At 41.3% G+C, this 14,802-nt stretch overlaps 1 protein-coding gene across 3 annotated transcripts in view; it reads left to right on the top strand.

Moving 5' to 3' along the window:
* Positions 1-14,802, top strand: part of BMP2K (BMP2 inducible kinase) — a 50,005-nt gene that overhangs the window by 23,782 nt on the left and 11,421 nt on the right. For 2 of the 3 annotated variants that reach the window (XM_040065295.2, XM_040065297.1), the window contains exons 8-15: positions 1,867-1,970; positions 3,384-3,463; positions 4,343-4,503; positions 5,784-5,944; positions 6,580-6,675; positions 7,351-7,532; positions 7,778-7,935; positions 10,905-11,018. In XM_040065295.2, the coding sequence (XP_039921229.1) occupies positions 1,867-1,970; positions 3,384-3,463; positions 4,343-4,503; positions 5,784-5,944; positions 6,580-6,675; positions 7,351-7,532; positions 7,778-7,935; positions 10,905-11,018 (1,056 nt within the window). The remainder of the gene's footprint in view (positions 1-1,866; positions 1,971-3,383; positions 3,464-4,342; positions 4,504-5,783; positions 5,945-6,579; positions 6,676-7,350; positions 7,533-7,777; positions 7,936-10,904; positions 11,019-14,802) is intronic. The other variant, XM_040065296.2, reaches the window with a different exon arrangement.

Below are 14,802 nucleotides of genomic sequence, written 5' to 3'. Positions count from 1 at the left end.
TTGTGCTTAGGTAAATTTGAAGTGCAGCTTTAACATAACATCAGTATGCTGAGATTAATTGCACTGGGGACAATTTTAATAGTAGTTGTGTGATTTTTACCAAAACAAAAGTCTGGAAAATTCTGTGCAACCCCAAGCGTCAGACATAAACTCTGGCAAAAGTTTGGAAGCACAAAGCATGTGAAAGAGAATTTTGGACAGGAAGCAACTCTGAGGCTTGTGATTCATTTGTTACCTAGGCACAGCGATGTGGAGCTAATATTTATGGTAATCATCAATATTGTCTTTGTTTTCAACTTAGAGTAGGCTTGCTTGAAAGAGTGAGATGGATAGCATACGAAAAATTCAAAAGGTTTGAGTAGGAGCTCTTATAATAAGTTATGGATGTGTTGAGCACATAGTTTATGCTTTTATATAATAGGTCATACCAAATCCAAACCACTTTTTTGAGTGCACATTCACAATTGAGAAACAACAGTTATGGTGGTAAGCACTTGCCTTCTGCCAAATGAGATGACAAAATGAGATGAATTTTCAAATTACTTAAGTACTTTTCTCTGTCACAGTGTTACTATTTTTTTTAGCAAAGTATGAGTTTTAATCCTTTCTCCTGGGTGTGAATGCAGATTTTTTTAATTCAGTGAATGGCTGTGCCAAGATGAGCAGTACTGACATGGAATATATGTAGGTGAGGCAGAACGCCTGTGTGTAAACTTCCCTTCTTTCCATTTGGAGTGGGAGTCATAAAAAGCTGCACTTGGTCATAAAAGGTATTTCAAGGACTGTGGCTTCATCTCTGCTCTTTGACAAGGCAGGGGCTGGGGAGGAGCAAGCTGAACATGCCCCAGCCCATGAATTTAACATTTCAGAATCAAGTGGCAGGAGTCACTTCAGTGAGTGTTCTACTTCCGTGTCATGGTGCTGCAACTGAGTGCTGGAATCTGCTATTTTGTAAAATCTGTTAAAAATTAAACTTGCACTGAACTGTACAGAACATGACACAATGGCTTTTGTGTAAAATTCTGGGATCTCTCTAAAATTATTTTATCAACCTATGGAAGATTTTTTTGTAAAATTATGTGTGTGGCTATTCTACTGAACATTTGTACAAATGTAGTTCACTTTGCTCAACAGAAGTGAGAAGTTATGTTTTCATAGTTTGTTAATTTACTTCATAGCAGAACCTGTTTTTAGAGGCTTAGGGGTTTTTTTAGAAAGTGGTTTTTATTGTTTATTTGGGTTCTCTGGTTATCTAGGCAAGATTGCCTGATTATGTATACTGTGGTGTATTGGAGACAATGTCAAGTAACTTCGATTTCTTGGAAAAACACCAAACCTTTTGATATGGGAAACAAACGTTGGAGAGGGAACATCAGGGAATTGTATGTCTTGTCAGGGAAAGATCCTTTTATTCATGAAACTGTATTTTTTTATATGCAAAATTGTTCATAGTCAATGAAACCTATAGATAAAAGCCTTAGCATGATGTAGTAGGATCTGTCAATCTTGTTTTAACTACCTTGAATTTTTTTATTAATCCTGGAAAATATTAGTGTGGTGAGTTGATTCTGTATTGTTTCTCTCTGCAGTAACTAATTCTTACTTCAGTTTAGCTCCCTTTTGCACAGCTGAGTATCAGCATATCAAGCAGCATACATGTTCTACAGTTGTTTTTGATACTATAAATTATTTGACTTGACAAAAAGTATTACAAAAAATCCCCCAAACCCAAGATAACAGTGCAAATGACACTTATGGTGGTAAGCTGATATGCTGGAAGTGCTGGATTTTTTCCTTGCTGGTATTATACTGTCTCAAAAGGTTTTTTTGTGATCTAGCAGTGATAGGTCTTATCGATTTTTGCAGGATATATGCTTGAACCAGATCAAGAGCAGAGACCTGATATCTTTCAAGTGTCTTACTTTGCCTTTAAAATTGCCAAAAAGGAGTGTCCAGTGTCTAATATTAATGTAAGTACTCTGACTTCCTTCTGTATTTTCAGTGTGTTACGTCAGTAGTATTGAGAAGTCTGTCAGATGAGCTGAGAGATGATGTCAATTCTGTCATATGCCTGGTTCCTAAATGTAACACAGAGCAGAGAACCTGTCATGCTGATGTTGTGTACATGCAGTATGAGCTCTCTATAAACAAAAAAAGATTTTAATTTTGAGGGCATAGCTTTGTGGACTATATTGACACCATACCAATACCTGGCCTAGGACTTTAGCCATTAGTAATCTCTTAATGCAATCCATATGAAATTTACAGATATTAACCTTGTTGAGGCTTAATGTTGGAAATGGAGTGTCAGGAGCATGTATGTTTGCTCTGGATGAACCCTTTGCTTAGGCATCCTTAGCAATTGTGTTAGTTCATTGGAAAGACTCCAGTGAGTTGGAGAGCAAACAGAGCAGTACTTGAGTCAGCCTGCTTTCTTACCCTTGCTTTCCATGGAGGCCTTAGCTTGGTCTCCAAGATCACTTGCTTCACAGATATAATTACATCTGCAGTGCAGTGGAATTTGGGGACATTTAGCTGATGTTGAGTATTATAAAGTGGTTCTCAAGGTAAGTATTGGGAAAAATCCATCTCAAAATTGAGTTTGCAACAGGTATTGGTTGTAGTAATCTCTGTCTTCAGAGGCAGAAGAGTGAATTTTCTGAGATGCTTTTGAATTCCTTTTTTTCCTTTATCAATGTAGAAGGAAGTTCTCAGTAAATTTGAGTGTTGCCTTTTGGAAACACAGACTGAAGTACACCAGGAAGTCTTGAAATACTTGATGATTAACTCTCTCTATTATTTGTGACCAGCTTTAGATTTGCATTCATTATGTGCATTTGCCAGTAGAGATGATGAATTTCCTCCTTTGCCCCAAACCGCCCTAGTCCTTGTAAGACAGAGTCTAGGTGATGTGGGATTAATTTGTGAATGTGATTGAGGTGGGGGTAAGCTAAAAGCCCATCGAAGCTTTGTTGCTGCATGGTTTGCTGGTATTTGTGTTCTGGTGGAAGGGCAGAGGGTGCTAAAAAGTTTCTTCCAAAGATGGGGCTTTGCTTTAGAGCTTGAGACTGAAGTAAGTCTCTGTGCAGTCACACAAAAGTGCTTGGAGAACCTTGTACCTTCTTACTGATACTTGGCAGTGTGAATGAGGCGAGGCAGATGACAAAAGTCAGACCAGTCAGGTTCTGCTTTACTTCTGCAGTACATTGAGAGGATATAGAGATGCTATTAAATTAAACCCTTTTTCATCTACAGCTGTGAGTTCTGCATGAAGCCTTGTAATGTGGAGGTCTTGAATCCAAGTACTCCTCTTCAATACTTGATGAGTTTTTTTTCTTTCAGGATTTTGTCTTATTAATTTATTCAAATTTGTTTTTCCCAAGAATTCTCCTGTCCCTTCAACTCTTCCTGAACCCATGACAGCTAGTGAGGCAGCTGCTAGAAAAAGCCAAATAAAAGCGAGGTGAGCAGAGGATGTGACTTTACATTTTCTTTCTCCTAATGTTGTTAACCTACATGTTTGTTTAAAATCTATTTCCACATGCTTGTTAATAAATGAAATATTACCTCAGGAGAAGTCATTAGATAAACTATGGTTCTAAGAGCTTCAAGTCTGTTTGGATTCCACTCCTTTTCTTTTTTCATTTTATTGAGAATCTAGGGAGAGAAACTGATATTTTGAAGGTAAATGGGTTTGGTTTGGTTTTTGGTGGTTTTTTTTTTTTTTTTTTTTGGGAGGGGTGGTTTGGTTTTTTTTTTTTTTTTTTTTTTTTTTTGGCAATTTGAAGTTTTTATGGAAAAATACCTTCTTGTCATTGCTATTAAAAACAAACCCAAAACCTTGGAAATTCCTCTCCATGCTTCTGATTTATGCTGTGATCTAGTGTGTATGCACTTAAGGCTGATGCTGGATAAATCCTTTACTCTTTAATTCCTTGTTAATGGAAGTTATTTGGGTTTGAATCTGCCAGCATGTGTGACTTGGATACTTTTCCATTCAGCTATAATTATCAGCTCCATTGGCAAAAAAAAAAAAAAAGAAACAAAACAATGAGAAATCAGTAGAAGTAGAAATAATTTGACCTAACATGTAAAGTTTTCCTTTCTCTTATTTCTTGTACTTATGAACTGTAGTCCTATTTCTCATTGTAGGGTTGTGGACTCAAGCACAGGTCTGGAGTTTTAGGAAACGAATTTTAAGATACTTATGTGCAGTGCAGAAGTAGAGTAGCACATGATTAAGACATAACTCAGCTATTAAGAGATGCACTCTGTCAAATTTGAAGTAGTTATAGTTGTCTTTTCATCAAGTATCTTCTCTGGTGAAAAATTTCCCTTTCAGAATAACAGATGCGGTTGGACCAACAGAAACCTCAATTGCACCACGACAAAGACCAAAGGCCAACTCAAGCACTGCCCCTTCCAGTGTGCTGGCAATCCAGAGCTCAGCAACTCCTGTCAAAGTACAAGTTCCTGGGGAATTTGCTAATCGTGGGCAAAAAGGTAACTTAAAGTCTAAGGATGGACCAAAATAAAGAAGCAACTGTGCCTCTCTTCTTTTTCTCGCTTCTGCTAGAAATAATATTTAAAATTCAGTTTTATCAGTCTTACATTTTTATATACCAAAAACCAACTTTTTGTCCCTTATGAAAGACTCTAAATGTGTGAGTTGTAAATTTAAGGTGCCACAAAAACTAAATGCAGATTGTGCAGGTGTTTTTCCTTGTGCTTAACACTGGTTTTGGCAGGAACCTGCCCACTGCAGACAGAAGTTTATGCTTGTTTTGGCTTGCGAATAATTCACAAAAAGTACAGAGCCCTTCTGTATCAAACTGGGTTTGTTGTGGTAGGAAGAACATTCTCCTGTGCCTCAAGAAGTTACGAGATAGCATCAGTATGTTGGTGGCATTTGTAGGCTGGAGCCATGTCACTTCTCTCGTGACTTACAGATGCCTTCCGCATGGCACTGTGGGTGCAGGAGGAGTTAGGGGAGACTCAGTAGAGTGATTTTTGAAAATCCTTGTTCTTTTTCTCATTCAGAAAGAGTTATGGCTCTGATAAATATTCACTTAAATAGTTGATATTTGTACCTAGAGCACTTTCTAATTGCATTTTGTGCTGTTACGTGTCTGCTGCAGAAGAGTAGTTTCAGGGATGTTATTGGAAAAGTCTCAAAAGGCCACTGAGAAGTTTGTGTCCCAGGTGTAAGTACTTTTTACCAGGTGGGATCCACATAACATCCAACTTTTACAATTTTTTTCTGTTATGACAAGGAACAGATCTTTCATAGGCACTTCAGAATATGAAACAGTGTGCAAAAGGGAAGTTTATGGTAGTACCTGTCTCTTAAAAGGTGCAAAAGCAATTGAATGGCAAAATGAATCAGATGTTCTGTTTAAGGGAGTTTGGATGAGCTTATATTTTCCGTAGGGGAAAAAAATTTCAGAATACATCTGTATTGAATGTTGGAAGCTGTATGCTTTGAGATAAGGGTTTAAATTACACTTAAGTGTGTAACTTAAGTGTCAGTAAAGCAGGAGTCTGGAACCCAGCTTGCTGTCATGAGACTGGAGAAGCTTCCAGCATCTTGCACATAAAAATGGTTCATTTGCAGGCCTGGAATTACTTTAAAAGAAGTCAACTTGATATCTACCAGGTGTCCTGTTTGTCAGACTGGGAAGAGAAGTTGACAAACAGTGCCAGCTTGAGGTGAAAAACTTCCAGGGGGAGCTCTGACTGAAGCTGAGGGGTCTGGTTGTCAGTAGTGTTCCTGTCTGTCACAGGAACCACACGACCAGGGAACGGACAAGACATCTCACAGTCCCAAGGGACCACCCCACAGCAGCACAGGGTCCTCCAGCAGCTGCAGCAGGGAGATTGGAGACTGCAGCAGCTGCACCACTTTCAGCACCAGCCTGCCATGCAGGATGCTTATATCCAGCAGGTACAGTCAGCTCTGTTTGACGAGTGTCTGAGACTCGTTGTGTGTGATAATAACCCTTGGAATCATGTGCCAGTTCAACGCTGCTGCTTGTACTTTCCCAGTTAAAAGAACTCCTGTCCCTTCTTGCTATTGCTTTGTCCCTTCATTGGCCCTGTAATGTTTGTTGTAGAAAATTGCTTGCCTACTGCTGTGTTCTTGCAGTTTGACCCTGAATTCCATTTTACTTTTCATCACCACCGTGTGACTTCAAGGTTTACCTGTGTGTAAAGGAGCTGGGGATAAGTGTTAGGAGCGATTATGGGTCACAATGTTGTGCTTGCAGTAAGATGGTTGTATGTGCACCAGAGCTGAATATGTAGTCTGATTTTGTTGTTGTTTTGTTGTGGTGTTTTGGTTTTTGTTTAGTTAAGAATTGTCTGGGGAGCGGGGGAAGGAAAAAGCTTCCAAACAGAGTGATTGAAGTGTAGTGATGGAATTGCAAGTTGGTTCTTGATTATATGATGTCCTAATTGAAAAATACTGTGGACTCATAGATGTGATAGTCTATGATATAGGTAGATGAAGCATTAATTACAATGCCTGCTTGTTTTGGAGGGGGCGTCATGACTTTTTAAAGCAATTTTTTGTCTTTCCAGTATCACCAAGCAGTGCACCAGCAGATGGTCCAGCAGCAGCTGTTGCTGCAATCTGTGTACCAGCAGCAGCCTGCCCAGTTACAGTATCCTGCCATGGTACGTCACAGAGATGGTTCAGTCTTAAAATATGGCCTGTGCTTGTAAATCTCTTCTGTAGATGCAGTAAGAGAAGTGTCTGGCTAGTTGTACTGAGCTGTGGACTTGGTAAATAGCATACAGTTTGGCATCTAAAACGATATTTAGTTGTTGGGAAGTTAATCCAAACTAGTTCGTCTAGAGTTACACTTGTATTAATAATGGGATGGGATCTATCCCAAGTTTCATAAGAAGGTCTGTGCTCATTTGAAACATACTTGGTTAATGTTTTCAGTACTAGCCACAGCAGCAAATAAATGTTACTCAGCAAAGTGACTGAAGGCTGCGGTGTCCAATTCTTACTTGAAAAACAATAGAGCTAACTGCCATAGCCTGTTTTTTAAAGACCGGGAGAAATTGTCCTGGAATCTTGTATTAAGATGTCAGAATAGGGTATGATGAGAATGCAAGTAAGCAGTGCTGCAGTAGCATATATTTGGGTTGCAATAATTACAAAAATCAAAGTGGTAGTAAGCTGGAAAAGAGGAGCAGCCTGACTGACCTGTTGATGTGGTTTCTATGTGCCTGGATGTTCTGGAGGTGGGTGTGTTTGTGTACAAGAGCAGCACTGGTACTTGGCAGGGGAGTTTCAGCCAGCCCGTGTGTGTTCTGGTAACACAGCCCTGATTTCCCCAGGTGCAGCAGTACCAGCAGACTCTCCTGCAGCAGCAGATGCTGGCTCAGCAGCGGGCACAGCAGGTGCAGTCCCCTGAATATATCACTTCTCCACAAGACCTTGCACCAGCCTTAATCTCCTATCCCAGGTCACTCCCAGTGCATGGTGGAACAGTGGCAGATCCTCCCTACCCTACAAACAGGTGAGAATTGTGGCTCAGCTGAGCCTGGGGGTTACTTGTGGCTTACATTACTAATTGTGATTAGCACTGCCAAATCCTTTTCTCAGAAGTTACTTGCTTTGATAGTAAGAGATTACTTAGAGCCGGACAGTGCGTGTTCGGTGGTAGTGTGTAGGACTTGGCATTATGAAGTGTCTCAGATTTTGACCCTGATAACTAAGCCTGTCATGTTTCTCTTTATTTGCTTCCTTGAACTGACTCTGCAGGTCAGGTATTCCTGATGCTGAAGCGGTTGCCAATTACCCGAAGCAGAACATCAGTAACCCGCCTGATATGTCAGGTTGGAACCCGTTTGGAGAGGACAATTTTTCCAAGCTGACAGAGGAGGAGCTGCTGGACAGAGAGTTTGACCTGCTAAGATCAAGTAAGGGACGCTTGAAGGCTTACTTTGCTTCCCAGTAAATGAGGGCTCTGTGATTGTTCAGCAGTTCCAACACCTGCTTGTCCAAGGACTGTGCAGGCTGTGTACAGAACATTCTTTCTGAGCATTTGAGGGCACGGTTGGGCCTGTCTTCCTTTCCTTTTCCTTTTTGAAAACGTGCAATAGGAACTCACCGTTTGAAATCGGTAGTTACTGGCTCAATTACTGCAGAAATGGTAGTATCTTAGCTCTTCTACACTGCTTGTGTCACCTTCATGCCCAAGAGGCTCTCAACAGCAGAGGTATGTTGTCAGATGGGAAGAGAATTTTGGCTGCTTGCTTTATTCCTTTCCAGCTTTTTTCTTGCACACCAGGGCAGAAGATTGTGTGGGTCTGATATGTCCTTTGAAAATGCCTGAAAGAAAATTGATCTATTACATTATGTTAATGTTTTGTACTGTCCTTTTTGAGTGGCTACATGTAAGGGCTGGTTAATTGTACTGATATGGCAATAGTTGAATAAACTTTTTCCTCGTTGAAGTCGGTTATCTCAATGGTTTTTACTTGGAATTGCTTTCTGTTCTTAATTGCTGAACACATGCTTGTTAGTTGCTCTTCCTGTAACTGGTTTTGTTGAGATCAGATTTATCAAGGGGACTTGGAAGATGTGACAATGTTAAAAAACAGATTGTATATGCTTGGCTGTCTATCAGCAAGTTTCTTACAATTAAAAGTACAGTAAAGTTGAATTTTGAGTAACTGAAAAAAATACTGCTTTCAAAGTTGAGTATTTTTCTTATTGGATGTGCGCATTACCTGTTAATCCTTTAGGAGGGTGACTGGGTGGGTTTGTTTGTGCAACTCTGGTTGATAGTTTTCCCTTGTATCCTGTGTGGATCGAATCAGACTCCTGTTTTTGAGATGGGAATGTAGTCTGCACATATTTTACAGTCAGATGTCTCACTGGTAGCTGGGAAAAATGGCTAATGTACTAGCTGAAATTAAGCATTGCTTCCAAATCCAAGTTAAGGATTTGATTCAGTAGTAGAATTGAATATCTGTAAGCATGCTTGTTCCAAATGCAGCCCTTTGTCTTTTGAAATAATGCACTGGTGAATCTGGAGCAGGTTCCTTTGTATCAAAGGTCAGCACAACACCGCCCACTTTCAGAATCTGTCACTGCTGGACTGCTGGTGGTACTTACCTGAGTTGGATGAGATTGATTTGGTTAAGCCACAGATTTTGAACAAATGCAAGTTCCAAAGAAGATGATAACCAAGGTATATTTTGGGCTCAGCTCTTGAAGGTAATTCAGTGCGTAGGAGAGCTGGGTGTATTTGGCTGTATCTGAAAAATAAACTAAGCCCCAACAGCACAGCCCTGCTCAGTAGTAACCAGCATTTGGGATTTTAGTCATGCACATAGAGAAGATACAGAAATAACCCCAAATTACTCCCTTGCCAGCAGCAGATGGCAGCCTTGGCTGTATGGATGGGGGCTGCCTTACAGCTGCTCCGAGCTCCCGGGGCTTGGCCTCCCTCAGAGGAGGGGGAGGATTGGTGGTTTGTGTCTGTGTGTGCACGTAGATACGCACGTCACAGCCTTCAGAGACCTTTTAACCTGGCTTTTTGATACAGAGCGTGTTTTGCCAAAGATCATATGAGTGTATATGGCAGTGTTAATGCCTTTACTGCAGTCAAAGCAGAAATAATTATATTTCATGTTGTCTACTGGAACTTTCTCAGACTTGGCTGGAATAGTGAGATCAGGAGATTTACTGTAAAATTAAGTCTCGTACCTATAAAATTGTCTTTAACCATGTAACGCTTGCTGGAATTTCTTTAGGTGGGTATTAATGTTGAAGGCTGAGGTCTTTTTAGATGTGGGTTATGTCCTGTGAGGGGGAGAAGGCTGTTGTGTACTAGGTAACTTTCTTGCCATCTAGAGAAAAGAGAATTGCAGCTGTAAATTGGATCAGTGCTTCTATTTTTCTGTTACTAGAGCCAACTGCTGTTCCATACTTTACAACTCACATACAGTGGTGTGTAAGTTTGTGGTGCTTACTAGTGTTTGAAACATGAATCCTTTCTTTCTGTTCTCAGAAGCCCAGTTGTTATTGTTGATGCTTTATACATAAATTAAAGATGTTTTTAAATCTGGCAAATGTTTTTAAAGCTTACATGTTTGACAGTAACACCTAAGTAAATATATAAAGCCTTTGTTAGAGGATGAAGAAGTTGCCACCATTTGTCAGGCTGGCATTACCATCAGATTTCATGTGTTGAGGGGCTTAGTGATGGCTACAGCTGGGATGATTAATCACTTCTCTTGTAAAAGCGGATCCAATTCCTAGGACAGAACACATTGCTTACGCTTGGTGAGTGTTTTCCTAGTAGAATGGTTGCAGTAGAAGGTAACATGCAATTGGATGGATTTCTGAACCAAGCACCTTCATGGAGAGCTGTGACACAGAGTGAAGCGTTGGAGCTCCTGGCTGTTGCTCTTTCCCTGCTGGTGTTGCTGTGATCATCAGTTAGCAATGGGCCAGAAGCGACATCGGTTGCTGCATTTCTGACAGCATTGTGAAGAAGCAGATTTCTCAAACAGCTCCTGTAACCCTTGAATCATCTGTGCAGAATTGGGAGCCGAGAAAGCAAATCTGCTTTTTCACTGCGGAAAAAAAACCCAGCCCAGCTCTCATAGCATTTCACAAAGGTCCCGGGATCACCCGGGACAGGTGTGGGTGCAGAGCCTCCCAGGCACTCTGCCTGTCTCCTTGCAATAGGAAGGAGCTGCCCAGACCAGCTGTGCAGGCAAGAGCTGTGCTTCTTACAAGCCTTTGTCAAACCCCTTGCCAGAGAAGATACTCTTCCCTCACCCTGTACAGTGCATAGCTTTGCATAGGTGTAAGTCCTGCCATTTTTATTTTATTTTACTTTATTTTTTGTTCTGTTTCATTTTGTTTTTTACAGACAGGCTGGTGGACAGGAGAGCATCTTCAGATAAGAATGTGGAGCCACATGCTGCTCCACAGGCAAGTCCTCCTGAAGATCCCTTTGGTTCAGTTCCTTTCATTTCTCAGCAAGGCAAGTTGCATCTGTGACATGATTACCTCGTAGCTGTAGGTGTATGTATCTGCTGAAGTATGCGCAGCAGTTCGGTGACCAAAGTATGGCAAAGGGCTCGGCTGCCTCTCACAGCACATGGGTTGAAGGGATGTGTTGGTGTGTTCATTACCTCCAATTAAAACCATCCAGCTCCTGGTGCCTGTGGAGCCTTGGGACAGACTGTGTAAGGTGTGGTTCTGCTGGGCCGGTGCAATGGGCATCACCTGGGCAGGACCACAAGTGCTTTTGCTGGAGGCAAATTCCTTGCTAAGGCTGAATTTTGCTACTTCCCTGTAGTCTGCTTCTTACTCACATTGTTTCTGTAGTTCGTTTGTCCAGCCAAGTGAAGACAGTAAGCTTCTACGCATCACAATGCACAGTTTTGGTACAAGCTGAGTTAAACAGACACATTTTACATTGCCTATACATGGGGAGGGTGGCCATTCATTACTGCTCTTCAGTTGAGCTTTAACTATGTTTACCTTGAATGGAAGTAAAAATAATGTGTTATGTGGGCATTGTGAGTGGGAAACTGCATCATCCTGCAACTTAAGCAGCAGTTTTAACATCTGGTTGATGAGCACTTTAGTGTTTATTTTGGTACCTTTGACAAAATGAAGCCTGTGCGGTAGTTGAATGGTAAAAGGAGCATCAGTCACTTCTGGAACCACTTGGGTTTTGTTCTTTTGCGAGTTCTTTTGTGATGAAGGTGCCTTAGTATAACTTGAAAAGACCATTCTTATGGAAGTTCAAAAGCTCAGGTAACATGCCTTAAAATAAATCAGCTGGGGTCAGCCTAAGGTGGTATATCTGTGCTTTCTTTCACTTGGATCTTGCCTTCTTGGAGATGCCCTGCTAGGGCTGCAAAGTGCTTGCAGGTGCTCCAGTGCTCCACGTGGTGAAGGGTGGACAGGGTAACGCTGTTGTGTTCAGCAAAGCCTTTGGTGACCATCCCTCTGTGCCCGTGGCTGCTCCTGTCCCTAGACCTAAATTCATTCTGCTTGCTTTAGGATTGTGTTCTTAGTTTGTGGTTTAGTTTTGCTCTCTCAGGACAAATTTGCTTTCTGTCAGCTTGTTCATGTTCAGTAGTTCAGTGCTGTGTGGAAGCCATTTAAGTGAAGAAGGGCTTGCTCTGCAGGTGCTGTTTGTAAAGGTTTCCCTGGCATCTTTATTCCAGAGGTTGCTTTGACTTATAAGTGAGCCTGAATGCACATGCAAAACAAATAGGAATAGTTTACACTCCATTTAAGATGGGGACCATCAGGTACTCAGTCTCCTGCCAAGTACTCATACCCTTGTGTCCTGAGGTTATTTTACTGCTTTCCTCACCTGACATCTTGGAAGGGCATTTGACTGTTGCTGTTTTTCTTAGATGGTTATAATATAGCTTTAGATTGTAACAGATGTCCTCACTGTATTGTATCTTGTGCTTTATATTTGTTACTTGAAATCCAAGCTCTAATTCTTGACATACTAAAAAGGGGAAAAAAAAAAAAAAAACAAACAGTTGCTTCTATTAAGGGGAGGATAAATCCCCAGAAATTCAGTCGTGACTTAAAAACCAGGCTGTTTGAGACATGTTGAGCTGGTTGTAAGCTGATAGCTATAGCACTGGGAAAAAATTGTGTACTTTTCAATAGCCTTTTTTCCTGTGGACTCGTCACTGGCATTTAAACACGAGTAAATACTGGCTTGGTTTCAAGAAAGGTATTGTTAATTATGTGTTAACTGTGAATTGCACTTAGTAAACAAATCAGGTACAATAAATCTTTAAATGTCAATGTTCATCTTTTAAAAGCTGCTTTGTGTTCCCCACTGAACTGTTCTTGGTAATGTCTTGAAAAGAGGTGTTGCAAGACAGCTAAGAGAAGGAGAAAGCTGTTGACTTGGACATACTTAATTTCCAGCTGAGGGCTTTCTGGAGCAAACTTGACAAATGTCCCTCCCTAATATTTTGATTTCCACATGTACTTAACACTGTTGTATGACCTGTTCTTTCTGCTTTGTTCCTTGCAATGGTGAAACATGTAACTAAGAAGTAAACCACCTGTGTCCCCTACTCATGGCCTCCGAGGGCAGGTGATTGCTTGGCAAGTGGAACAGAGGTTTAACACCTTGAGTTCAATTCCAGCGTTTGTGAGAGAGACTCTTGGATCTTGTTAAAGCACAAGTTTCATTTCTTGTAACGTGTCTCAGGCCACATGGGGAGTGTGTTAGCACTGTTTGTTCAGGGCTCTGACCGCTGAGTTCTGACTTGTTGAATTACAATGAGATGAAACGTTGACCTTATAAACACATGATCTTTCAAGTAAATAAAATTGACTTTCTTGAAAAGTGACAGTTCTTACTGAAGTTGTGTTCTGCTGTTACTGACCACAGTTCAAACTCAAAGGTTGGGTTTTTTCTGCTTGGTTTTCTTTGCTCTGGTATAGGTCTGACATCTAAATCGTGTATGTGGGCTGTGACTGAGTAGAGTCACCCAGAGAATTCCTCCTGTTTTGGAGGTTTAAGGGTTCTCTGCTGAAAGCAGCTCTTCCCTCAGTAATTAGCCGCCTCCTGTCAGAGAGAGAGCAGCACGGTGATGAGTATCATGTGTCATCTTTGGACTCGCCAGCATCAAGTGCTGCTCATCTGGCAAAGTAAGTGTCACCAGGTGTGTTAACAGGTGTTGGGAAGGTGAGGCAAGGGAGCAGCAGAGGCTGCAATTGGAAACCTTCGATCATCGCTGAGAAAGCCTGTGGGCTGCTGTGACTTGGGATCTCTCCTGTGGAGCTGAGAGTGCATTTCAGGCTGGCACTGCTGCGAGGGTCACCTGGAGAAGAAACCTGGAACTGGATGGGCTGTAGCTGCTTGTCTTGTTAGACCTTCTGTGCTTATTTTTGTCCGGTGGGAATGGAGAGTCAGCAGTAACGCTTGTGTCCCTTGGCATCCGCAGAGGGAAAGGGGTGTGAAATAATCTCTCAGGTGTTGGGTTCCTCTCAGTCTGGGGAATAGGGAAACACTGTGGAGGCTGTCAGTGTCTCACCCTTGGTGTGCATCCTATTAAAAGCACTCTCACAAGTAAACTTGCTACACACACTACTTCATGCCTGAATTTTTGTGGAAAATAGTAGTACCCTAAGACCTGAGATGACTGGAAAAGAAACTTGGCCTGGGAAAGAATTCCAGTGCTTGATCTGGTAGAAATAAACTCTACATTGCAAACTCCTTAATGAAAGAGAAAGAAGACAGCACTGGGGCACTTAGGCACTTTGGCACTTCACATGTGGAAAACAGATCCTGGTTCTGGGATGCCTGAACTGGATGGTGACAGTGGAAAAAAAAAATCTCCTGTGGTCAGCATTTTGGAATGGAAGCTTTTGATTCAAGTGTGTGTTAACCAGCTTGTGTTCAAATTCCCTTTGTTATTATCAAGTGTTTCAGAAGCTCAGGAGAAACACACTTTGTGCTGCTCTCAAATGTAAGAAGGAAATGTCATGAATAGAGTACAGTTGGCTGGTGAGTTGTACTCAGTGCCTTTGGTCATCTTGAATTTATACACACTAATGATTTGTAGGATGAAACCAGCTTAGGATGGCCTTTTGCTTCCCTCAGCTTAATACTGTGATTCCCAGGAGTACAAGAATGGAGGTAACACTCAAAATTACATGGATGGGCTGTGTGAAAAGTGGAGATGTTGGCAAGTGTTGCCTGAAACTCTTTCAAGCATTTGGCTCCTGTGGACGAATCTCCATGAGCTGTTGCCTGACTTTAAATCTTGGGA

Source organism: Hirundo rustica, chromosome 5 (genome assembly GCF_015227805.2).
Source record: "Hirundo rustica isolate bHirRus1 chromosome 5, bHirRus1.pri.v3, whole genome shotgun sequence".
Lineage (NCBI taxonomy): Eukaryota > Metazoa > Chordata > Aves > Passeriformes > Hirundinidae > Hirundo > Hirundo rustica.
This window is presented reverse-complemented; position numbering and strand designations above follow the sequence as displayed.